Raw genomic sequence first — 26938 nt, forward strand, 5'->3', positions numbered from 1 at the left:
TTCCTAATTTTTCTTTCTTCCTTTTTTTTTAAAAGGAAATAATAACTGAAAACATCGAATGATGTTAACTATCTGTTTTGATTATAAGTCAGATATTTCGCTTTTAAGGATAAGAATATGGAGAAAGGATAATTATTATTTGTACGACTTCTTTCATGACATAATTTGAGAACGTGATAGTCTAGTTTATCATAATTAGACTAATTATGATAAACTTTCTTTCATTATTTTAAGTGTAAGTTGTTTGAGGGATGGCCTTGGCTGTTGTTGACATACCACTACTGATCCATTGTTTCGATCCTACCCTCTCATTAACTGATTGATTTAAACAGTGATTAGAAATTATCACAAAAACAGAAGGTCATCACATTTCGTTTTTCTCTCCTTCTTTCTTTTTACTGATAACAACCATTTAAAACTTCTGTACTGAAAATTCCTACTTATTTATTGATTGATTCATAATCCTCATATCAATATATCATAGGAGTAACCGTAGTATTGATTTACGTGAAGTATTAAAAGGAGTAGAATGTTACTTTGATGACGTAAATGAAACACAAAATGTCGCGTATTAAAGGGTTGTAAAAGAGTGAATGTTTCTTGGCTTCGTGGAAAATTAGTCTTTTTAATATTTGAAATTAAAGCACGATCAGTATTGCATTTATCGCTCTAAAAACTGATATAGAAAATTTCATTGATATTTAAAATGCCGTATTGTAGTTAGCTAACTGCGAGACGAATGTCGATTACCAGCCAAAGCGATGTGAGATGGTCTGGTAGTAATAATCGTTCCTCTAATCGCCGCAATTCTCAGAATCGACCGGTCAGTGAAGGAATAGAAACAACATACAAAAGATCGTATCGGGATGCTAATTCAATCTATCCACCATTTTGTCGCAAGGTAAATCAAATTATTCATATTTATTTTTGACTTATATGCAATTAAATTTTTTTAAGAAAATTAAAATTTCGTTTCTTTTTTCGTTAGTTTTAAAAAACGTGAAATCCATTTTTTTAATATTTAATTGGAGCTTTAATTAGGACTGTAATCATTTTATTTTCTTGAAATTTCAATTTCAATTTCGAAGTTTGAAAAAGGAAGAACAAAACTGTCATTGTTTTAGTTAGAATTGAATATACCAGATTACATCCCCGAAGGTGATATCGAATTTCCCTTTGAAGATATTGATGATATCGGTGATGAGAATAAAATTCGTGGTAATTGGTCCTCGAGAATGGATTACCTCCTTTCGGCTGTTGGTTTTATATTTAATTTGGGAAATTTATGGAGGTATCTTTTTTTCTTTCCATTTCATTCAGCATTTTTCAGTGTTATTTATGGTTCGGAAAATTCTCTTTGCAAACATCAGTTTCCAGGTTTCCATATTATTGCCGAATAAGTGGTGGTGGATCATTTTGTTTTTGCTACATTGTCCTAATGTTAATTGCGGGTGTGCCTCTTTTGTTGATGGAACTTGCATTAGGCCAGTTTCCAAGCGTGGGATGCCTTTCGGTATGGAAAGTTGTTCCATTATTTAAAGGTTGGTTTACATTTATGAAATAAGGTTTTTTGAGTTCCTTGCTTTATGACAGTCGGTGTTGGGGAAAGTCTCGGTCATCTTTTCTAACCTGATAAATTTGTAAGAATGTTGTGTAATCAATTTTTTGATATCTGGTCATTATTTAATTTACATTTATTCTTATAATTAAAATTTACGTTTTTCTATATTAGTTTTCTGGTCATTATTTAATCTAGTAATCAAATGTGTTTATAATTGAACTTGTAGTTAAAATTTTGTTGGTAACGAATTTTTTTCCTTCTCATCTTTCATTTAACTCGCAATAAACATAGCTATGAATTTCATGAATTGTTTTTCAGGTATTGGTATTGCAATGTTCATGGTATCATGTATTGTATGTGTATATTATAGTGCCGTTGCTGCATGGACAATATCTTATTTTATCAATTCGTTCAAATTTGCTTTACCGTGGGCCACATGCAGTAATGACTGGAATTCGATGAGTAAGATATTCGATGATTTTTATAAATGATTGTAATAAATAGTTATTGCTATTATGGTGCACCGTAGTTTCAAGTATTTTTATGCAGCTAAACATGAATATCGATATGATAGCGGCGCCATTCCTGTACATCTTGTTACAGTATCATGTCGTCATCGAAATTATTTTTGATATGCTGTCACTATTCTTACAGTTCAAAATATAAAATCTCCCGTGGTGTATTTTTCTCTTTTTTTCACTTTCAGAATGCTCAGTTTGGAATCGGGATAGTGTTGCCAGTTGCTTTCTGCAGAACGGCACGTTACTTCGTAATGGTTCCTGCGTTATTGATAAGGAGTATTTGAGTGGTAATTCATCGATTTTGGAAATTTCATCATTTGATATCGATGAACATGTATTACCAAGTGCAGAGTACTTACAGTAAGATTTTGTTCACATATATGTCAGCTGACTCGTATTAATTGCCCTGGTACTGTTCAGAAATAACATTAACCTGAATGCTCATCCCCTAGATGATCATTTAAGCTAATGTTAATATTAAAATTTGAACACTATACGGTTTGAAAGCAAAATGACATTTTCTGACGAGTTTATTTAAATTTATTTTAAAATCAAGTTTTTAGAAAAGATTTCAACTTCCATTCATTTCGAAAGTGTAATTCAACTTTCTGGATTTAAACTAAGATTTCGAAAAAAGGACCAATTTTTTAAGCGATCAAACTATCTTGCTCTATCGAAGAAATGAATACTTTTCCTTTCTTTTTCAAGTTATTTTCCGTCCTATAATTAATTAATCGGTGTTACAGTAATGAAGTGTTGCTGATGTCAGATCGTTTCGATAAAGTTAGTCCTATTAATTGGCATCTCGCACTCTATTTATTAATAGCTTGGTTTATCGTTTTCTTATCTGCTTTCAAAGGAGTGAAATCGTCCGGAAAGGTGATGAGATGTGTCTATCATGTGATTTATCATCAGTAGGATTGGAACATTCTCATTGTATTTATGGTTTTATCTTATATCAAACTTAAAGATCGAAATCATATATTTCGCATATGCGATGCTGTGTACTTTTTGAACATAATTTTGTGGTAGTCACTTGGATTAGATGTATAATATTAAGTATTTTATAGTGCCTAATACCCTTTTTACAAGTGAATTTCCGAAATATTAGAAAATAATTTGCAATTTACTATAGCTCATTTCACATGTCAGCGTGAAAAATTAATGATCTTGATATTCGAGGATCTATTCACGAACACAATATTTAATTACAGTTATCCGAAAAAAAAAAAATCAAAATATTTCAGGCTGTTTATGTTATCGTTATAGCATCATATATGGTACTGTTCGTTTTATTCGTTCGTTTTTTAACGTTACCGGGTTCTATCACTGGTCTCATTTATTTTTATACACCAACATGGAAATTCTTAGCTGATTTGACGGTGAATATTTATTGCGGCTTTTTATTATTTAATTTCGATTTTTTCTGGAAAAATTTTGCATGCTCCCAAATGCACACTACCAAATTTGAAGTAGACTTAAAGCTGATGTAATGAACCTTTTTTTCTGTTCTTTTAAATTTTTGTTACTTTCTTAATCAGGTATGGGGTACAGCAGCTGGGCAGGTATTTTATTCTCTGTTATGTTGCACTGGTGGTTTGGTAACACTTGCGAGTTATAGCAGATTTCATAACAACATTTTAAAGTGAGTTTTATATTTTCAAATAACTAAGATTTTGACATTATGTGTTAGATTCAGAATATCTTTGCATACTTACTGCTCTTTGAAAAAATTTGATTGATATCAATCAAAATTTTTTTTTCACAGACATGCATAAGTGTATGTGTTGTAATGTTTACTCATTAATTTCCTTGTTGATTTGGTTCGCGTAAATGCTGGTTATACATATTTATCGTGTAAATAATCCATTGTTTATAGAGATGCTTGGATTTTGTGCATTGTCGATATTATAACATCATTGTTCTGTGGAGCATTAGCATCATCAGCTGTTGGGTTTTTATGTTATGAACTGGAACTTCCGATTGAGAGATTCAGTTTCAAAGGTTGTTTATTGTTTAAAAATTTATTCGATTTGTAAAGATCTTCGATAGTCTTTCATCTTATTAATCTACTTATTTCTTTTTGAAAACTTCCCTCTCATCTTACTAGCTTAGATATCTAGAACACAATTGGATTTCTAAAAATTGCAGGTGGCGCGCAACTTATATTTGTTTATCTGCCGGAAGCAATTGCAAAGTTGCCAGTTGCACCAATTTATTCTATATTATATTTTGCAATGATTATGGCAGTAATTCTAACAACAATGGCAAGCTTTTTAAAATTATTTTTCACCAAAATATAACAGTTGCACGACATTAATTAGTACTATAATTACAATAAAATGCAAAAATAAATTTAGAATATAACAATGGAAACGATCGTGTCAGCGATTTGTGATGAATTTCCCGAACGTTTGCGACGTAATCATCGGCATGTTTTAGCCTTTTCATGTGTCATATTTTACGCACTTGGTATACCTCTCTGCGCTGCTGTAAGGACTTTTTTCAATTTTTTTTTTCTTTGAAGTTCAGAATAATTTTTTTTTTTTTTTGCTGCACAGGCATTCTTCTTCAAAGTAAATAATGTTTTATCTTTGAATCTAGCTTGAAGTTAGAACTGAACCTAAATGTGATCTTCGTTTAGGCTGGTTTTTATTGGTTATTGCTGTTGGATTATTTTACAACGACCTGGACATTAGTCTTATTAGCATTTCTGGAATGTATGGCTATTTCGTGGGCATACGGTCCTTCCTTTCTTTCCTCATTTTAATTCCAATTTTACATATATTTGTATCTCCTTCGTGATTTGATAGGAAATCGTTTTACTTGTTTCTTTTCGATTGACGCTTAAACTATAAAATATCAGAACAAATTCAGACTGAATAAGTCTATGCAATAAATAATGTAAAGTTTAGCGGCGAAGAAGAGATGAAAGAAAATTGCTATTTACATTTATGTTATTTTCATCGATTCGAAAATTGTATGTGTAAAACTAAGTATTCTTTCGTTTTTTCAATTGTTTGACTTTTTTTTTTGTTAATAGAGATCTTTAGCCTTTTTGCAGGAGTTGATAATTTTTTGGATAACGTTAAATGGATGATTGGTTTTTATCCACCACCATATATTGTATGGAAAATTTTATGGAAATTTGTTTGCCCATTTATATATCTTGTAAGTTTCTTTTTTCTTTTTTTTTGGAAATTATAAGTGCACGACGAAAGAACGACGAAACATTTTACAAAAACATTCACAGATCTATAAATTAAAGTACTTCTGAAAAAAATGAACGAGGATTTACATTAATCATTTGTTGTAGGCACTGCTATCGTTAGCTTGGTTTGCTTACAAACCTATAGAATATGAAAAATACAAATATCCGATGTATGCAGAACATATTGGTTGGGGTATTTCGCTAGCACCTTTGATTGCTATTCCAGTAACAGCGGTAGTGAAATTTTGTTCAACGAAGGGAACAGTTATACAGCGTTGGTTGGATCTGTTTTGTCCAGAGAATGAATGGGGTCCAGCATTAGCTATTCATCGTGCTGAGTATTATCCATTGCAAATCCCTGAGGCTAGACGGCTCATTTTACCGCCACAGAAAGAGGTACATTTTATTTCCAAATTATTTTAAATATTTAAGTTATTGTAATAATGAAGTAGTACTTTCATACATATTATAATATAACAGAGAAACATTAAATGTGAACATTTTGAATAATATTTGCCTCATTTAAGGGAACGAAAGAATATAAAATGATTGGGTAGCTTGGAACTTGTGTATGTTATGTGGTGTATATATGTATGTATATGTTAGCTTGGATTGCTTATGTTTATATGTATGTGTGTGTGTGTATGTGTGCATATATATGTGCATGTATGTGTGATGTATGCTTGTTTGTTTGCGTTGTGTCCTGTGCTAATGTTTTTGCAATAGATCCTTTAATTTTTTTTGTTTTCTGATTTCATCTTATATACTTATTATTGTTTCGTTCTTTTCTTTTTTTGCAGCCAACTAATGGTTACGATGGTTTTACATGTTCTAGTGAAATTGTTGAAAAACACAAAGAAATAAATTCAATTTCGGAACGCCACATTGGAAAGATGAGTTTCTTACCTACATTCGAGCGTGAAACTGCTATTTGAGATGATTTTAACTTAGATTATAATTTAAGTGAATTGAATTGGTTGTTTTAAGTATGGTACGCTGTTTTGTTATCTCAATTTGTTGATTTTTCAAATTGATATTTTAAAAATTAGCTATTAAAATATTGATTTAAAGGGTTAAATTTCTGGTAGAAGAAAATATAAAGTGTTTCCAAATTCTGTACTTTATGTAACTTTAACTTTATGTACTACTTGATTTCTTATTTCACAAGGTATTTTCATTTATTTTCAAAATTGTATTTCTTTAGGAAATGCTTAATTTACATGTCTGTCAATAATTTTATCACAGTTCTCTTCAAAAATGTTTACAGCATTTTTGACTTTCCTTTCTTATCGAGCCTAAGATATTTATCAATGTGGAAGACGATCGGAATTGTACATGAGAGTTTCAAAAAATTGTTACTAACGTAAATAAATATGTCTTATATGCATTATTATTACTTGTTCATATAAATTTTTAAGCTTATTTTTATTTCATTTTTTATGATCTATTTTCGGCTTTCATATAACATAGATTTGCAAAATTTAAGCTTTTATTCTTCCTAACACAATGTTTCTTCGTTCAGGAATTGAATTTGGCTTTGAATACATGTTTTTTTTTTTCTTTTTTTTTTTTTAATTCAAAACAATTTGCAACTGATGAATTAAATTTGCACTTTAACGAACCAAACAGTTTTCCCATTCTTTTTCTCGAGACATTTTGTTTTGCTCACAAACTTACAATTATTCGTTTTCGGTGGATGAAAGTTTCACATCTCATTCATTTAATTTGTCTTTTATTTTTTTCCCCTTATTTATTCTTCTGTAAAAGAAGTAAAATGTCTTATTTTGTTGAAATTTTGAACCATTTGATATTCATTTAACTTTTATTCTTTCTGCTTGCTTTATGCCCAGCTGTAATTGTTCTTTTTTTTTCATGGACAAAATTGTATTATTTTCATTTGAACCTCAGTTATTGTTGGATCTATCATTCCAGCTAAATTGATTTGTTTCGTTAAATTTTATTTGAAACTTTGTTTTTTTTTTGTTTATATGATTGAAAAAATTATGTATATAAGGTGCAGAAGCCCTAATAACTTTCTTCAGTAAGTCAACTTTAAAATTTGGAATATTTTCTTGGTTTTCTTTTTCTAGTTTTCCATTTGCACAGTTTTTTCAACTTCGAAATAACATAAGAAATTGCTGACTAGGATGAAATGCAGTAAATTTCCTTGAAGTGATTAATTGTATATCTGCCAAAATGTAAATACTTCGGAACGGATTATGAGGTGTGGACTTACGAACCGGTTGTAACTGTGTTTGGGATATTTATCCGTGTGCAGTAATTTGATATTCGACTTTCTTTTATCTTAGCATTGCTTCAATAGTTGTAAACAGTGTAATCATTCTGGCTTGCCATCAACTGTTGTTTTTCATTCTTATGTACTCATTTTCTCTTAATTTTGAAATTATTTTTGGATAACTCTGCTAGGTGTTATAGTTTTTCTTGTTTATTATTTTTTTGATCATTACTAATTATTATTTATTTACTACTTATTATTCGTGTTATTATAATCTAATAACTACTTTGGCATAATATATATATTTCATAGTGTATTAGAATGTGATTTGTGTATATTTCATGTTGAAATTCTATAAAATTTTCTGATTTGCCAATTTCTTCCTTACCAATTCCGTTTGCTAGAAATCAGTACAAGTCATTTTTCTTTCGGCATAAAGAGGAATTTCGAGAATTCTTGAAAAACTAAAATTTTTCACGAATTTGTTGGGTTTTCCGAAAAGGAAAAGCATTTTTCAGATTTTTTTTTCTTTTATCAGTAATTTTAACCGGAAAAAAAGCTGCTGTTCTTGGATTTGTTATTGTTTCGTTCATCAATTTTAAAAGACAAGGGAATAATTTTCAAAATTTGACCTAATTATGAGATTCACCGGTGTTGATTTAAATTTCAGTTCCTGTTTTGTCTTTTTTTTTGGTATCTTCGAGGATAAAATTTCTCTTTCCTATTCCTCTTTAAGTTAAGATATATTGTTATTTTGAACTGCTTTTTGATGAATTATCATTCGATTATTTCCCTCTTTTACAGTTAAAACGAATTCATTCATCAAGAATTTTCTCTCCTTGCTCTTATCATTTTGCTGATATTTAATTAATTAGTAACAGAAATTTCTTTAATAGTTCTATTTATTTTATTTGTTTCTCTGCCCTCATAAATTTCATTCTTTTCCAAAAATGAAATTTTTATAATGAGATATAAGATTTTAAATTTAATTCGTTAACGGTTACGTCTGTAACAGTTTGACATTTTTCTTGCTATCAGTCAATCAATCAATCAGTCATTTTTATTCCTTTTTTTCTATTTTTCTCTTTTTAATACCTAATAAGAGAAAAGAAAGGAATTTTTGCGCTTCTTTTTAGATAATCGATAAGCCAAATAGATAGTTTATAAGCAAAGAGAATGTAAGAATGCGGCAGTGTCATTCGAACTATTTGTTTCTTTATTTCTTTTTTTTTTTTCTAATTGTTAGGGATGAACTTTTTATAAATATTTTCAATTTTCTTGTCAGTGTAGTTTGTTGTTTTTCCTTTTTTCTATTTATATCAGATTATTGATTTATTGGTATAAATAAAGTTCTCTTTTGTTATGAATGATAAATTTTGATAGAAATTTACTCATTTTTTAAAACTAATCATTACATTATCATCTTTCAAATATAATTGAAATAAATTATTCGTGTAAAAACGATCATCTAAAAATCCATTTATAAAATGCAATATAAGAATATGTTAGAGATATTCCACCACTTATTCTTATCGTTATTTAACTTCTAACTTTCATCACTTAATTTCTAGATTTAATCATCTGTTTTTTAAATTCCAAAGATTTTTGTTAATTCTTACTTATTATTCAAAAGTAATATTTGCTTCCGATACTACTATATAAGACAATGTGAAAGTGAGTAAACAAAGAGTGGAGAAAATGACTCATTAATTAAGAGAAGTATCGATGATTAATTGATTAATGAGGAGAGGTGACAATAATCAATTTCCGACATGGAGGAATTATAAATCACGACCGTTTACTACCGCTGTGGGGTCATTCTCGCTGCTATAAATATTCCGTACGGTTGTTTAATTTTGATATTATTGCATATGTTACTAATTATTATGCTACTGTCTAGGATAATTTATCCATCCCTAATTTCTTTAATGGTACTTTATTGGTTCCTAATGATACCATTTTTGATGATACAATTTTGTGGCGCTATTTGTGATGGTATTTTTGTTGTATTATATTATTCCAAATGATGATCAAAATGATACATCAAATATTATGAATTTTTTTCATTTATTTTATTTTATTTTATGAAGTATTTCTTGGATTTCTCCTTCATTTATTACTTATATGAATTTGTTGAGTGTCCAAAATAATACGGCGAAGATTGTTACCATATTTTTTTACGTATATCTCATAGCTGTCATATAAATGTCATACTTCACGTACAAATAATCTCATAACTTTCCCTCTCCACATATTATGAGTAACTTGCTGCCATTTAGAAGTAATTCTATGTGAAATTGTTTATCGTGATAGATGAGTCAGAAATTTTGCTAATAGATGATGAAAAATGAAGAAACTTAAAACAAAACAATCCTGTAACAATGTGATTAATAAATGTATCCTTCTTATTAGCTATTAAATCCTTCCTTGAATTTCAACTTTATGATGTTTTGGTAGGTTCAAGTCCTAGCAAAGACTTGTAATTTCTGCAAATTTTATATATTATTGGTAATAATTTCTTTTTTTTGAGTTTATTTCTTTTGAAGTTTTTTTTTTTTCTGCACACAAAGTAGGAAATATTTATTAATTATATTGATTTAAAAAAAAAAAAAATAAAAATCACTTATCTTCTGATGATGTGATACCTCTTTGCTGCTTTCTTCCATTGCATAATCTTATGATTTTTATTCTCCCACTTTAAAGTGTGATGTATTTCTCGATTTTATGCTTATGATAATGTTAATGTTTGCCGTAAATTTTAAAGTTACAATACTGTTTGTTAGTTTGCGCTCAATTTTGTTATTTCAGCAATCGTATGTTCAGTTAGTACAAAACTGGCTTGGCTTTGATATTACTGCAAAATATTCGTGAAATTTTATAGGTTTGTTATGATTATTATTGTCGTTCTTTCTCACTCAGAAATTTCCGGTTCTATAATAAATTATCAATTAGAATGTAATTTTAATTTGAATTTCGCAAATATCTACCTTTTCTATTTTGTCCAGTACTATGGAAAATGTGATGTAAAGGAAGAGCAGTGAAATATTTTCAAAAAAGAAAAATCTATAAAAAATGGATCAAGTTTTTGTTTCAGTTATGCAGTTGATAAGTTATCTACCTTTCTCTTTAAAGAATTTAATTTCAAAATGTTAAATTTTTTAGCCATGGCAGATGAGAAAAGCCCATTTGTTCGTATATCCGATGAATGGCGTTCATTGAAAGATGAATTTGAAGAAATTGAGGTTTGGAATTTTCTATATTTTCTTCTTTCATTATATTACTGACATAATTTGCTTGGTAATGATTGGATAAATGTTCCAAGTATAGATCAAAAAAGAATTAATATTTCAAACTAAAATATTTTGAAGTGAAAATTCTTAGTCTGTTTATACGCTTTGTACACTTACATATTAAATAATTTAACTGATAATTAGACTAAGTTTAGTGGAATTCGAAATTTGCAAACTATTTACGGTACTTATCTAAATACCGTAAACATTTTTTTTAAGTCAAAAATTTTCAAAAAATATAACAGGACTTTTACAGGATCATCATCGTATCTATTTGGGCAAATTACAAGAAGTGTCTAAGTTGCAAGAAGGATGCCAAAAGTCAGTGAAACATTGTCTATATCGAATATCCAAGATTAGAGAATCTCTGAGAAGGTTTTCATTTGTTTAATTAAATTGAAATCTGGTCTAAAAATATGGTTTTATCTTTTTTTTAAAGTCATTTCCATGAAAGATATATGATTAAATTATTTGTCAATTTGATTTATTTTTAGCTTAAAAGGTAAAGAGCAATCCGAAAATGTCGAATATTTGAAAACGGTGAGGGAAGGTATTGCGGAACTAGAAAGGAGATCGCAAGATATGAAGGGTGAATTACCTGTACAAAGTAATGGGTAAGTCAGATAAATTCATTAGATATTTCAGAATAGTTTTCAATAATTTGCAGTGAAATCCGTGAGTTAATAATTTCTAAATGTTAGACATCACTGAGACAGATTTTTTTTTAGCAACAAAAAATTGACTGAAACGTAATTATTTCTTTATGATGATAATGATTGATTGTGAAATAGAAATTTACTGAAATTTTAGTTTGTATCTGTCGATTATCCTTGGTAGTAACTTAAATGTTTCATTAATGAATAAAAATGATCGTTATCGATATAAGAAGGAATACGAGAAGTTCAAAGTTACCGTAAATTGTGCCCTGCTGTCTCTTCTCTTTTTCGCATATATATTTACATCAAGGTTTATTTTTCTTTTTTCTTTGACTGTAGGAAAAGGAAAGGCGTGTTAAATTTTAAAGAGTACTCTTTCTTCAATACGGACCAAGTTTAATTCCATTACTTTATTATATTAGCCATTACATGATTTAGTGCAAAATCTCGATTTCTCCATTATAATTTATCCAATAAATCAACGATTTTTCAATATGTCATCGCGAATTTTACACACTTTCAATTTTAGAGTTCTTGATTTAGCAATAAATTTCGTATTGGTATGGTTTTATTGTACTTTAACAATACGTGAAGCAATATTACGAATTAATGGGTCAAGGTATCATGTTATTGTATTTTAAAATTTTGCATTTTTTCCTAAAATTTTTAATCACAAATATTCAAATGTTTAGGAATAAAACTTCCTTAATAATTTTATTATAATTTTAGGATTAAAGGCTGGTGGATAATGCATCATTATGTTTCGTGTGTACTTTCTGGTATAACTGTAACATGGGGAGATGGAGAATGTTATCGAAGTATTCGGACACAGTTTATTATGTTTTGTTTTTTTCTCGCTTTTGTTCAGGTTCGTTTGTTCTTTTAATTTGTAGATTCTTGTTAAATTATTGACCGATTTGATTTTTATGAATATAATATTTTGGTAAGATATAACATTTTTCCTTTTAGCTTTTGCAATGCCGCTATCAAACTGGTTGTTTACGACGTTTGCATGCATTAGGACAACGATACAGCATGGATGTATCTGTCGGTGGGAGAAATTTTATATATATTTTATAAATTACTGATATTTAAATTACTTCTATTTTTGTATCATTTCTTATTTCAGAGGGATTTAGCAGCTGGATGTTCAAAGGATTAACTTTCTTAATACCCTTCCTTATTCTAACTTATATTTTTCAATTCTACAATTCCTACAAATTATATTACTTATCGAAAGCTCCAATTTGTATTAGTCAGTGGCAGGTAATTCTTCTCTGATTATTCCTATAAACCGAAATCTGTGTTATTAGTTATAAACTTGTGTGGTCGGCTTACTATGTAGTTAATGATTTTATCGAATGATTAAACAAGATAAGAGCTGGAAATGTGAATACGATAACTGCTTCTATATGCTTCATTTCTAGCTTAAAATCTTACTTTTACAATTAAATCAACAATTAAATGTCATTTTGCAGGTGCAGATTCTTGCATATGGATTCTTTCTAGTAGCTTGCTGCAATATGTCTACATTACTTTCGGTTCTTGTAAATAAGTGGAAGCAAGGTGGGCATAAAAGAACTTTAGCAGCCCTTCGATCCAAATATCGTGCAAACTCACCTGTTAAAATAGAATGAAACTAGAAATTTACTCTTTTTTGAGGGAAATATTGCATTGCTCAAATTTTTCTATTCTCTTTATTTCTTTAGAGAAACCAAAAATTACAAATGAAAATTTTAAGAACATGCGGAAAATTAATGTATGGAAAGGTCGAAACAAAATCGGTATCATTTAACAATTACTACCTCGAAAAAAAGTAGTCTGGTAAAGCTATTTAAGTACATTTTTTTCTTTTTTGAGACAATAACTTTAAAAATTTAATACGATGAAATTTTGGTTTCGGAAATAGAAATGAATGTTCAGCTGTTCACTGTAATTCATTCGTCTCAAACAAAGGATACAATTGCCATGCAAATAAGCTTGAAGTATGTCAAATAAGTACAATATATGTATACCTAATTTATATTAATTAGTTTAATTTTGTACAATTTTAATGATACACATGTTTGACTCATTCGAAACTATCCTTTGTTTGACATTGAATCGAATTAAAATTTTCGATTAACCCAAAATTTCAGTACATTTTCTATATCCTTTTCAATAACTGTCTTTTTTTTTTTACTAAAATGACCTAATTATTGATTGGCGTTCCAGTCTTTATCCTTTTTTCCCTTATATCTGCATTGAATAATCGTCTTAAAAAAATTTAATTCATTAAAATTTAAAAATCTTTCCCTGGTTTAAGTGTTCAGGTTTTCGTTTTTATTGTATTACAACAAAAATGGATTCATCTATCCTTTTTCTTTTCAAAAAAAAAAAAAGGAGGAGGAATATCAGTTGTATTAGAGAAACGATTTGTAAAATATTTCTTGCGTGTAGTTCTTCAAAAATTAAAATGAAATGAATTTAGCAAGGATTTCAACAAATGGCTTGAAAAATTCGAGAATTAGAAATTTTTTTTCATCTCTAATTTACAAATATATTTGTTTTGAATTTTTCGGCATTAATTTTTTATTTTTTCTTTTCCTTCCACATGCGCAATTCATTTTCTAGAAATTCAAATGAAAAAGATACATGAAGGATAGATGAAATAAATATGTTTGATCTCGTCTTAGTAGACAATTTTACTTTCAGTTTTACAATGAACACCAGTGATTGTAGAAGTCAAATTGTACTATCAGTTTATTTCCTAGCAATATTCTTCTTGACTCCCTCATTTCATTTATGATATAAAATTTCTGTTTATTTAAGAGCAATTCCAATTTAAAATGAGATGACACATTGAAGATATATGGTTATAAATGTTCTGACGATTATTTGTTAAATGTTGATAGTTTTTCATTAAAATTTTTTACTTCCCTTATTGCTAAACTCTTCAGCGATTAACTGAATTTACCTTTAATTATCGATCAGTCAAGATTTTCAAAAAATTTTCTTGATTTGATTGCCACCAAATCTGTCTGATACATTTAATTGTTTGCTAAATTATTTGTTAGCAGTTATTTTTTCAATAGATTTTCGGTCATTTTATATTTGCTTCTTGTTTCCTTTTTTTTTTTTTTTTTCAAACATTATTTTTGTTTGCACATATAAATACTTCATTTTTAAAAAATTGCCTTTTTTTTGCTTTGCGCCAAAAATAATTCGTACATTTACGTACGTATGCGTGCATCCACGCACTCATTATTTGGTGACATAAAAAAAATGATTGTGTTTGTAAAAAGGTAGAAAAAAACATCTAACTATAACCTGCTATTGATGATTTATAAGAATTATTTTTAGATTCCTTTTTTTTTTTCTTATTTCCTTATCTTCTTTTTTCTGATTGGGAGAGCATAAATGATAGTTCAATAATGAAAAAAGATGAAACAAACTATGATGTTTTAGTTTTAGAAAATTTCAAATATTTCTATATTTATGTTTATCTATCCCTTTTTTTGATTATTCATTTTTTCTGACACGAATTATTCATGTTTAATTTTGCACTATTATAATTAGATTGATTTGATTCTATCATATATATACAATTATTCAATCAGTTTGCACTAATTTCTAAGGTTTTTTTCCCACTTTTTGTTTTCTCTTTCAAATTTCAGTATTATAAGTTCTAACTAACTCCATTTTAAGTAATCCCTTCGCCTTTCACATTTATTTTTTGTAATTTAAATGCATTATGTATATTATCGGACTTCGAAATTTTCATTGAAATTTCCCATTCCTTAGAAATAATTATCAAATGTTGTCAGATTTTATATACGACATATAAACAAATCCATTTTTTTAATGTGTTAACCGGTCAATTGTAATTTCTTTTTAAAATTTAAGCATGTTTCTTGTTGGAGAATACATTATAATGTCGTAATTCTAATATGCTAACATCTTTAAAGAAAATTTTTTTTTTTAATATTAGCAAGCCACTAAGTGTACCAATGTTAAAGATTTAAGCAATTAATGCCGAATGATGAGTGCAATAAAAAAATAAAAGAAAAAGTACTCATACCCTTCATAGCAGAAAAAATCATCTGAAAAGTAGAAAACAGTTTTAAAAATAGATAAAAACTACGGAATTTCTAATGGTAAAAGAAAGTTTAAAAAAAAGAAATATCTGCCCGTGCCAGTTGCTATCGATTTTTATGTTGCTATCATTGCTGATTTAAGTTCCGTATGATTATTGCCACAATGTATCAGTGGGAACTGTCATGTTAATTAGATCATCAAAGATCAAATTAAATTTGAGTAATGCGGATATGGAGGAATATTTATCAACTAAATACCGAAAAAAATGAAATTTGAACCAGCTATATTCTTACATTATAAACATAAAGTTCGTGCAGATGTTTGCAGATATTACATACCGTTAAAATATACGCTTCAAATATATAGATGTTTCAAAATATCTCCGGGAAATCTTTATTTTTTGAAAATTTTTATCCTTCTTAATAGATTATACATATTCTAATTAATTTGTTACACTAAATAAGGAAACTCCATACAACGGACATATAAATTAATTACAACTCTAATATCATTTATACACCAACATTTCATCATTTTGTATATAAGTATACAATACAAAAAAAAAGGATAATTTATAATTTAAGTTTATTTCGTGTTGCTTGTTTCATAACTATCAAATACATCAGAAAATTATTATTTTCTGTCACATCGGATACGGATTCAGATTAATTTTCAACCTGATGGCTGAGAAACAGTCGGCGACGGGGAGGAATTGTTTCGTGATGATGTACTGTACCTTGGAATCGTTTCGCTGGCTTTAAATGGTACTGCCTGAAATTGTGCAATTGAATACGACAAATTCAGAAAACTATAAATGATTATCATTTACTGTAAGGACTATATTTAGTCCAAGGAAGCCCGCTTATTCAGTTTAGGGTTTTATTAACATCGATGAGATAAACATATGCCTACTTTAATGTATAGAAATGTATCGGTTCCGTAGCCTTCCATCGAAGTGACCATTAAATCTCCGTGAAAATAGCGAGCGTATAGCCGAGACAGAGGAAGACCATAACCATATCCCGCCTAAAACAGTCGAGTCTAAACTAAAGTAGTGAAATTAGAAATTAAAAAACAAACATTACTGCATTGAAATGCCAAATTAGTGGGGAGTTTGATATGGAAGCCTTACGACTTTCATTCACAAAACTTTACTAATGCTGCATTATGACCGCCACTTGCTGGTGGTGGTGCAGTAGTGTAGCTGTACTGGAACAACTGATTCATCTTTCTTCGCGGAATGCCACCACCACTGTCACTTATCTGGAATTCAAAATTATTTTTTCCATGGAGCTCCAAATAACCAAGATTTTAACATTACATCTCTCAAAAATGATAATATTTTACAAATTTAAATTATTCACATGTTTTTTTTTTTTTTTTCTAGTTGATATAGCTTATTTGGAAAATATTTCAGTTCTGATATTTTTCCAATAAAAAAAAGCTTAACACTGATCATTTAATTACCCTAACAGTCAAATCTTCTTCACCCAATGTTGCCAATACTTGAATAGGAGGAAGTTTTTCGAATTCACCGTAATGATCAACAGTGGCACGCATCGAGTTCTAGAATTCGCAAAATTTTTCATTGAAAAGTTTCATTAAAACCTGACAAAAATTTGCAATTAAAAAGTTATTTGAAGAAATCTATCAATACTTTGAATAATTCAAACATGATATGATATAAATGAGATGGTATAGCTGCGATAGCTATTGAATGTCCAGGTGCAACTGAATTATAAGAATCGAATTGTAGTTTAGGCGAATCACAATAACACCTTAAAAAAACATAAGTTTATAGTCACGTGAATTATGGCAACAAATATGAAATGTTACATAATAAATAATTTAAAATTTTTAATAAATAATTTTAACACAATAAGTAAATTATAAAAGTATTTATTTTTTTAAGAAAAAGCAAAAACTGAAATTTCATATTACTACTTACCCATCGCACACAAATCGGGCACTATCATAGGCGTCTACGATAACTGCAGCAACATCACATGCTGGATCAATGCAACCTATATGTCGAGGACTCGCAGGAAGTAATGTTCCAAAAATTATCACTGAAATCAAAACAATAATTTTCTTAAGATTAGAAATTTTCATCCCTTCAGTTTTTCTGATAGTAATTCAATTGTCTAACTCTAGTACATTTAATTCAGACAACTTCTACATATCATATAAATTAAAATTTTGGAAAATGTCCGAGAAAAGTAACAGAACTACTATTTGCACTTTAACAAAAAGATCTATGAGAATAATGATGAACGATATGATTAATAAACAAATAAATAATGAGTTAATGAATGAATAAGCAAACAAAGAAATTAGAATGAACAAATGCATAAATAAACAGACATGTATAATAAAAAATAATTCTACCAGAAATTAATAAATTACGGGAAATTTTAATAACTATAAATTAATATGCATGCTATAGCACATGCATTGCAAATTAAATATTAGCATGATTTTACTAAATTATCCAAAATTGAAAGAAATATAACTAACAATGCTGATGCTGCAAAATTCGTATAGATATCGTATTAAAATAAAATCGATCCAAAAAATATTGGATTTTATTATTTGATGTTATATTTATGCCATACTTCTGTCGTAACTGAACAATACCTTCGGCCATCTCTTCGATGGTATTTTCGTGTCGCATCATCACTGTTTCCAATTTCTCATTAAATCTATAAACCTATGAATTAAATAATTGACTCGCCGCAAGTTTCAGTTTTAGAAAAAGGCTCAAATAACATTAGCAAATCATTAAGTTGCAGGACTTTGATCACAATTTCTAAACGATAACTTTGAAACGACACAGTGAAATGAAGAAATGAACTTACGAACTGATGTTATCATCCGTTGGCTCAGCATTTTCAAACGGCAACAAATCTTCGAAACTTTGGTAAAATAATTTACATACATCGGTAGTAGAAGATAACTGAGGTAAATTTTGAAGTAATGAATCAATTTCCTAAAAAAAAAATGCTCACATTTTCATTGGTAGTTGAAATACATTTAAGAAATTAATAGTTATATTCTATGCCTAAGGACTAATTTATCAATATTACGATCCAGATAAATATTTGTCGTTTTTTCTTTTTTTTTCGATTATACATCTATATATCGGATTACATTCCTTAACATCACATAAATCATGGTATTGGATTCATTCCATACTTTCTTTCATATGATGGAAATTATTATTTTTTTGTGATATGCCAAAATGGTTGCACATTTGAATTCATTCAACAATTTTACTCAATGAAATTGTCATTTTATCTCACTATAAGTAGCATCATAAGAAAAAGCAAACGCTAATTTTACCTTTGAAATATTAGCTAAACGAACAAGAAGTTCTTTTTGTAAGAATTTGAATGATATTTCCACAGTTCCCTCCTGTCCAAAACCCAAATACATTTTCAATGATATCGGATGTGGTCGAAAACGTTCATAATACTTTAATTTTTCCACAACCATATGACCTCGAAATTGTTGCAACAAACGCCTTACCAAGCGCATTGATCACCTAAACAGCAAAAAGACTGCATGTTAATCTTATTAATATAATAATCAACCGATGGTATATGTCTAGGAAAGAAATTAAGTTGAAATTGTTGAAAGTGCATTTATTTCACTGTATCCTTCATCTGATTTCCCATCATCTTTCCTACTCTGTTTCTTTCGCTTCCTCCTTTTTTTCCCTTTTTTTTTTCTTTTATTTATCTAGAATCTTCTACAGTTCTCAAAGTTCAGAGTTTGTTATTTTTTAGAGTCTTCTACATTTCCTAAAGTTCAAAGGTTTTAAAAGTAAGATTTTCTCGTTATATTTAAACTGAAATTCAAATTAAATAAATTATATATTCTTATTTACTAGAAAATGTAAGGATCAAAGACTAATAAATTGGTTCAAATTAATTAGTGTAAAGAAAAAAAAAGAAGAAAGATCTTTAAAGTATAAATTTTCTACTTTCAACATCACTTTTTTTTTTCATTTGCACTTGAGGTTAGCATAATTTTTAAATATCTCAGTTCTAATTAAATTTCAAGACAATTCATCGATTTCAAAAACTAACTAATGACTATTCGAGAAAATCTAAATATAAAAGCAAACCACCAAAAACTTGAGAAATTATAATCTAACGAATTAAAATTAAAACTGAAACTAAAGCTATAATGACAATACTTCTCCATTTTTGAATAATAAGGATTTCATTGTTATAATATGGAAGCAGCTAACATTATTATTAAATGCTTCTGCTTGTTATGGGTAATGAATAAAGAGCTAAAATTAGATAAAGAAAGAGTATTAATGGGAAACAAATTAGTACAAATCGTTTATCTTAGAATTTGTAATTAGCATATTTTTGGTATTTTAATTAATCAAGGAAAGAATACTATTTTATTATTTATTATTATTATTTTCTCTAGGATTTATTTTATAGCTTGTACTTTATAAGTTATCTGAAATAATTTTTCGGACAAATTACTTTAATAACCAATAAAGTAGTGTTTTAAAGTAAGGACCAATAAAGTAGTGCAGCAAAATGTGCACTATTTTAGGAAGTTTGAGGCAAAAAATAGTCAATGAAAGTGTAGAAATGCTATGAGTTTATATGAGAGTTAACTGACATACTATGGATGACTGAAATTAATTCAAAATTTCATATTTAATTCAAGAAGTTTCGAAAGTTATTTTTTTGAGAGAACAAGCAAGAGGTATGAATTAAGTTTTCTACATCTTTATGGAATATAATAAGGATTTCATTGTTATAATTCTGTTGCTTAAAAGTGGTCAAAACAAAACTGAAAAGGAGATCATTGAATACTAAAACTTCCTTCAATATTGTCAATAAGTAAGGAACAATAAATAAAGTATATAAATAACTAATATATATATATATATATATATATATATAAGGATAAGAGTAAAGGACTGACATGGTTTGGAATGAGTGCAATCGGTAAATCCGGAAAACGCACCCATTCAAATTTCACAAGAGAAATGGTATTTCTGGTATTTTTGCTAATCACATTCGAGAAAAATGTTTCATGAAAAATACTAAGTGAAAAACGGGATGTGAAGTGAAGAAATACCCATGGGAGGATTTTTGTTTGAAAAGCAATTACTTTAAAGTCTAAAAAGTAATTATCAATTTAAAAGTTTTTTGTTTGTCAATGTGCGAAAAAGAATTCCCATTTCTTGATTTCTCAGAAAAGAAGATATGAAAAAGGAAATGAATTGAAAGCTTCCAAAGTTAAATTCCAAGTTTTAATTACATTTTTGGTCAGTTTAAATGAATTTCATTTCAAGTACTTTCAAGTAGACGAAATCTCCCAAAAATCTAAAATTGAAAATATGATAAGATAAAATGTCAACGACCAGGAGACAATTTAAAATTATTTTATTAATCTAAGAACTCGAAAAAAACTCTTAACATATACTTTAATTGTGGGAGTTTTTGGTTAGTACTAAGGACTTGCCAATAAGAGACACGTCACTTATTATAATTTTTAAGAGTTAAAGGAAAAGAGGAAGAGAAATGGAAGAAAAGAAAATACTGGAAATGAAGTACAGCATACTTCACTAGTAGTACAAGTTAAGAACTAATGTCCTCAACAAAGATCCATCCAGCACCATTGAATTGCATACAGAGGTATGGCCATTAATGTGGCCCGTCGCGTTAAACATAGTTTCTAAACACGATTGCACGTTCTGTTGGTTCATTGTCTTTTCTTACGTGGGTCGTTCATCCTTTGTGTGGTCATTTAGTCGGGTAGTGATCGTGGAGGGGTGTTTTTTTCTTCTTCTAAACAGGATTTGGGTCTGTTGATGAGGTTTGCCGTTGTCTTGATGAAGGTGACGTGCAGTATAGGGTGGAACGTGATAGTACGCTCATCTGACTGTGAGTTGCGACGTGCGACGTATGGGTAAAATTATGCGTTCGTGAAACTTGCAAAGTATTTCCAAGATAAACTGCAACAATGTTTAATGGTAACGATGGCAGTCTGCTAACAACAAATTATGCAATATGTTGCATGAATGTATGCATGCGTGCATTTTAACACATGGAAGAAAATATATCCATGAGACTTAGACTTACATCTATTTTTAGGTATAGATGTAAATGAAGTGATTTTTTAATAACGTATTCGTAGAATTAATTATGCTTACTCAGATTTTTTCCCAGAAATTTCCTCATTCAAGATTTGCAGTTATTCACGTTTTAGTGCAAAAATTTTTTTCTTCCTTTTTTCTTTATAAAATTCATATTTTGTTACTCAGTCTCGAACTGTTTGGCGTATTGCATTAGACTGATACATATGTTATACATTCTGTTACTCTCACTGTGTTTATTAAGATGCAGTTTGGATGTTTATAGGATAATATTATAACTGATGTGAGCATACAAATCTGTTTGATGAAGCAGATGATTTTAAAATTGCTTGAAATTGACATATTATACATACGGCACTTATTCACATGTGGCATAAAAACGCTTGTCAAAAAAGCACCTTTGTCATAGTCGTTCAAAGTCTGCTGATATATAATTCCGAAACATATATGGAAACATATTATGTGTATTTCTGAGCTAACACAACATTCTTATGGATGTAGACTCAACAATAAAGATATAGGATTTTTTCTTGTTTCAAGACGATATATAACTAAACCCAGTTCATTGAATAGATCATTTAGGCTATATGGGTCAGGGATGTTGGCGGCAGATCTACGGGAGCATTCCTCGAAGTCATGCTTGAAAGTGACATTGTGTTGCTTCCTTAAACCTCTGACAATGTTTACGGACCTGTTTGCCGGGGTCTCAAATCTCTATCTTCAGTTCAGATTAAAAGGCATGTCACGTTTTTGCAGTGACTTCAAACGATATTTGAGTGTGAAATAATGTAGCTTTCAATGTAACATAACATGATTTGAGTGTTTAAGTTCGAGACAATTTACATATGAAATGCTGAATGCGAGTTGTATACATAGCCTATTTTATGCTATTTTGCAATGTAATGTGATTACAGAAATTTCCTTCTTTATATAAATCTATTGAGAATTTTGTGCGCAGTAAAACTGGACGGGATTTTTTTTCCGGCTTAGTTTTCGGGTCTTTTGATATTGGCTTAGTGGGCATAGAAAGTAGTAGTGCAACAAGTAATAGCTGATAAGTAAACGAAATATGCCTTTGTAGATATTTTGAAATTATGTTATGCCAGTGGTCATATATGAAGGCTTATATTTGATCCCTACTTTTCCTGAAGGGCAACAATGTCAGTTAAGGATAGCACAATATTATTATTAAAATAATATTACTATATATTATTAAAATAATATTACCCAATATTATTTTGAGTCAAATCAAGGGTATGTACAAAGTCGGAAGTTTATGGAGGTATTCGGTAATTCGATCCTTCGTTGTAAATTTTTAATGTGAGTTTTACAGAATACTAAAGCGCGAAGTTAATTTTAGATTCTGTTCAGCTGCTATTGATTTTAATAAAACAGCATTATTATTTCACAAATGACCAACAAAACCGAGTCACAGAGTGATCAGTCCTGGAAGGAGAATCTTAACCTACCAGCCAAAGATTTACGTTTCAAGACAACGGTTAGCATGTTTTCACTGTTGGACCACTTCAGTAGTAGTTTTATATAAATTCACTATAATTCTTAAATGGTTTTTAGGATGTGACGGATACAAAAGGTATTGAATTTGAGGATTTTTGCTTGAAGCGACCATTGTTGATGGGAATTTTTGAGAAAGGTTGGGAAAAGCCAAGTCCAATACAGGAAGCATCCATTTCAATTGCATTATCAGGTAACTTGCTGTTCGATGTGTGAATTTTTTTTTCAGTTAGTAATGGCAGTTAAGGATTTGTAGAAAATCCTGTTTGCTGGGAAATCTAAGAAAATCAGCAGTGGAAGAAATAATTAAAGGGAATTCCTACTCGATCTTTTGTGATAGTATTGCGTCTTGTGGTTTTGAAAAGCTCAGAAAAATTTTCAGGTCAGGATATCTTGGCGCGTGCAAAGAACGGTACAGGTAAAACAGGTGCCTATTGTATCCCTTGCATTGACAAAATCGATGTTGAAAAAAAATACCCACAATCATTGATCATTGTGCCGACCAGGGAGCTAGCATTCCAAACCTCTAATATTTGTGTCGACTTGAGCAAACACTTGAATCTAAAGGTCATATTTTGATTAAATAATTGTTGACTGTAAAATGAAGCGAATGGGAGACATTCCAGAAACTATAAGTGTGGGATATTGCTGAGTGGCAGAATGATTTGTAGAATGCTTTGTGTTACTCTAGTAATGTTATAACCATTACAGTAAGCTGCGAAAAAGAAATGTGAAACGGGAAATTAATTTTGTTCATTTGTTTGCAAAATTCCAGTGGTTTTGTTTTTAAAAAGTAGTTATTAATTTTTGATAGTAGCCGTTGGTACTGAGATTAATTGGTTTGATAGACCTTGTAGAATGCTTTGCATTTGGGTCTTTTCTGATGATCTGGATATTTATGCTTAACATGTCGTATACTTACAACATCTTCAAATGAAGACAATATTGAATAACTGGATATTCTACATAATGACTCAACCCTTGGTTATTTTTCTCAATCAAAAGACTTGCCCTTTAGAAGTTCAATACAATCTATATTCATGTTGGTGTTTTTCGCATACGAATCATGAACATTTACTTTAGGTAATGGTTACTACGGGAGGCACGGAACTTCGTAATGATATCATGCGTCTGAATGGTACCGTTCACATCATTGTAGCAACTCCTGGCCGTATTCTTGATCTTATGGATAAGGTATGACTTCATAAGTTTTCCGACCAAAAGAACAGATTTCGGAAAAGTTTTTAGAAAAAAAAAAAAAACTTGTTTTAAAAAGTTTTTAAAGTCTAGCGAAACAATGCACTATACGACAGATCCAGGAACTTTGTCTCACCAAAGATCTCATGTTGATAAATTATTCTTGCCACAACGAATTACTAATTCTGATGACATTTTTGTTATCAGAGACAATCTCTAGGCAACTTGGTTTTAAGTTGGAACTGAAATTTGACATTCACCATTTTAATTATTATCCAGTAAGTCAGAAATTTTTTTTTTTTTTTTTTTTTTTTTTTACGATTGGGAAGTAGCATTTATATCAGTTCTTTTTTCAGAATGTTGCTGATATGTCGCACTGCACAACACTGGTATTGGATGAAGCTGATAAACTTCTTTCTCAGGATTTCCAAGGCATTTTAGATCGTGTCATCAAATTTCTACCACCTGATCGTCAGATTATGCTTTATTCGGCAACATTCCCTCTGACAGTGGCAACATTCATGCAGAAGCACATGAGGAATCCGTACGAAATTAATCTGATGGAAGAATTGACACTGGTTGGTGTTACGCAGTATTACGCTTACGTGCAAGAGAAGCAGAAAGTTCACTGTTTGAACACGTTGTTCCGTAAGGTTTGTTGCATTTTCATATGTTCTAAACCAGACTTAGAACTTTAGTGATGTCACAGTACAGAAATTTACTTGGTTGAAATTTGTACATTTTCCGAATTCACCTTGTTAAACTGTTGCTATTTTATCAATTATATGATCATATGATCAGCCATAGTTGAGTATCTTTGATTTCTTTTCAGCTTCAAATCAACCAGTCCATAATTTTTTGTAATTCAACACAACGTGTGGAGCTTTTGGCAAAGAAAATCACAGAAATAGGCTATTCCTGCTATTACATTCATTCACGCATGGCACAGGGTCATCGTAATCGGGTTTTTCATGATTTTCGTAAAGGAGCTTGTCGTAATTTGGTCTGCTCTGATTTGCTTACTAGAGGTATCGATATTCAAGCAGTGAATGTAGTCATCAATTTTGATTTTCCCCGCAACGCCGAAACATATTTACATCGTATTGGCCGGTATTTTTTACTCTATTTCTTGAAATTTTTGTTTTATATAAGGATTTTGATACCATATCTTACTAATGTTCTGTCACAAGTGTAATGTTTTCAATTAGAATTGGTCCTTTTGCGATTCTAGAGTATCATTTCAGCTCATTTATGCTTTAGAGAATGAAATGAAACGATAGGGTTAGTTTATTGCTAGACTAAATATTTTTAATTTGTCAATGTATACTATAAAAAGTCTGTTTCATGATAATATATAATAATGTTGCTGAATGATAATAATATTTTCAGTTCGGGTCGTTTCGGACATCTTGGTATTGCGATCAATCTTATCACTTATGAGGATCGCTTCACTCTTCGACGTATTGAAGCTGAGCTGAGGACTCGCATTGCTCCAATTCCAAAGGTTCATTCCTTATTGTTTTCTTGAAGTCTTTTCCAAAATCTCTTTCTCCGTTTTTACGAAGAAATGTCCAAGGTTATCTTAAATTCATTATTATACAGAAATTCGTTTTCTCAACGGGTGCAAATTAAGCACTGTTGCCGTTTTCAGTCGGTGGATCCGAAACTTTATGTTGCTGAGTATCAAATCGTTGATGAAAATGGTAGCGAAATGGTTGGATCTTCCAAGGAGACGGCTGCTTAAGCGGTGAGTAGAAATATTTCCGCAAAATCATAATTTAGATCTTATTTGGCTTTATAAGATAAAGTAAAAAAGCTGTAATGAAAAAATACAAAGAAAAAAAGAAATGAGCCAGCAATTTCGTGCAGCAGAGAAATACACCAACCGGTTAACAAAATAACCTCAAGTTCGATTATGCATCCAATTGAAAAGGAAGATAATTGCGAAATATAGTAATGTTGTTAATTATTTCTTTCTTAACAAACAGTTTCTGATGTTGAGCTATATTTGTAAATTATTTTCTATTCCAGGTTTTGTGAAGGTGCTGCGTTTTTCTCGTTTTTATTTGATCTCTTTACTTTCGATTTATTGCGTTGTTTTGATTTATCTTATCATTGCTATATGTGAGTCTTTCATTTAATTCATTTATTTTAATGCAATTAGCCAGTTTTTTTTTTCTGAACTGAAAGCATATTAAAAATAAACTTAAAAAGTTAAGCTTAAAGCAGGGAATTAATTTATAGCATCAGAAGCTTTTTCTGATCCACTCATGCATTTAGGGTAGTGTTTTTTGTTGTTTGTATCTGAATAGTTCTATCTATCCTTTATTATAAATTTTACAAAAAAAATCATTCTTTATAATAGTTTTTAATTTGAAGTTGATTACAAATTTTAATAATATTTGGCAGTTAATATATCTCGGTAATAAACGAGTATTTTTTTTTTTTTTTTTTTCAGGTTCATATTTCAGTCATTGCGCGTTACTCGTCTTGAGCGTAAAAGCCGGTTGTATGTGCATATAGTTTTGTTTTTAACTTTTT

At 29.6% G+C, this 26938-nt stretch overlaps 4 protein-coding genes across 4 annotated transcripts; 3 read left to right on the forward strand and 1 right to left on the reverse strand.

Moving 5' to 3' along the window:
- Positions 1 to 739: 739 nt before the first annotated feature.
- Positions 740 to 6228, forward strand: Bma-snf-6 (Sodium:neurotransmitter symporter family protein; the record flags this gene model as incomplete). Its single annotated transcript, XM_043077402.1, has 15 exons — positions 740 to 901; positions 1125 to 1291; positions 1378 to 1541; positions 1880 to 2023; positions 2268 to 2442; positions 2829 to 2961; positions 3330 to 3464; positions 3624 to 3727; positions 3962 to 4086; positions 4234 to 4349; positions 4443 to 4574; positions 4727 to 4826; positions 5147 to 5253; positions 5399 to 5689; positions 6094 to 6228. The coding sequence occupies 15 exons, from the start codon at positions 740 to 742 to the stop codon at positions 6226 to 6228; spliced, it is 2190 nt and encodes a 729-aa protein (XP_042933336.1).
- Positions 6229 to 10693: 4465 nt separating this feature from the next.
- On the forward strand, positions 10694 to 13112 carry Bm5057 (conserved hypothetical protein,hypothetical protein; the record flags this gene model as incomplete). The annotated part of the gene is made up of 9 exons (XM_043077403.1): positions 10694 to 10771; positions 11076 to 11194; positions 11314 to 11433; positions 11630 to 11785; positions 12005 to 12094; positions 12205 to 12343; positions 12445 to 12526; positions 12605 to 12741; positions 12954 to 13112. 9 exons carry the CDS (start codon positions 10694 to 10696, stop codon positions 13110 to 13112), a joined length of 1080 nt encoding a protein of 359 aa, XP_042933337.1.
- A 3112-nt stretch (positions 13113 to 16224) lies between these two features.
- On the reverse strand, positions 16225 to 19089 carry Bma-pdhk-2 (kinase, mitochondrial precursor, putative; the record flags this gene model as incomplete). The annotated part of the gene is made up of 9 exons (XM_001897445.1): positions 16225 to 16323; positions 16465 to 16578; positions 16708 to 16815; positions 17020 to 17118; positions 17210 to 17330; positions 17501 to 17621; positions 18070 to 18254; positions 18411 to 18541; positions 18895 to 19089. The coding sequence occupies 9 exons, from the start codon at positions 19087 to 19089 to the stop codon at positions 16225 to 16227; spliced, it is 1173 nt and encodes a 390-aa protein (XP_001897480.1).
- A 4007-nt stretch (positions 19090 to 23096) lies between these two features.
- On the forward strand, positions 23097 to 26920 carry Bma-cgh-1 (germline helicase protein 1, putative; the record flags this gene model as incomplete). Its single annotated transcript, XM_001897444.2, has 10 exons — positions 23097 to 23183; positions 23261 to 23393; positions 23583 to 23767; positions 24284 to 24394; positions 24754 to 25050; positions 25230 to 25507; positions 25787 to 25901; positions 26049 to 26100; positions 26429 to 26521; positions 26856 to 26920. 10 exons carry the CDS (start codon positions 23097 to 23099, stop codon positions 26918 to 26920), a joined length of 1416 nt encoding a protein of 471 aa, XP_001897479.2.
- Between the last annotated feature and the right edge of the window lie 18 nt (positions 26921 to 26938).

Source organism: Brugia malayi, assembly GCF_000002995.4.
Source record: "Brugia malayi strain FR3 genome assembly, contig: Bm_v4_Chr1_scaffold_001, whole genome shotgun sequence".
Lineage (NCBI taxonomy): Eukaryota > Metazoa > Nematoda > Chromadorea > Rhabditida > Onchocercidae > Brugia > Brugia malayi.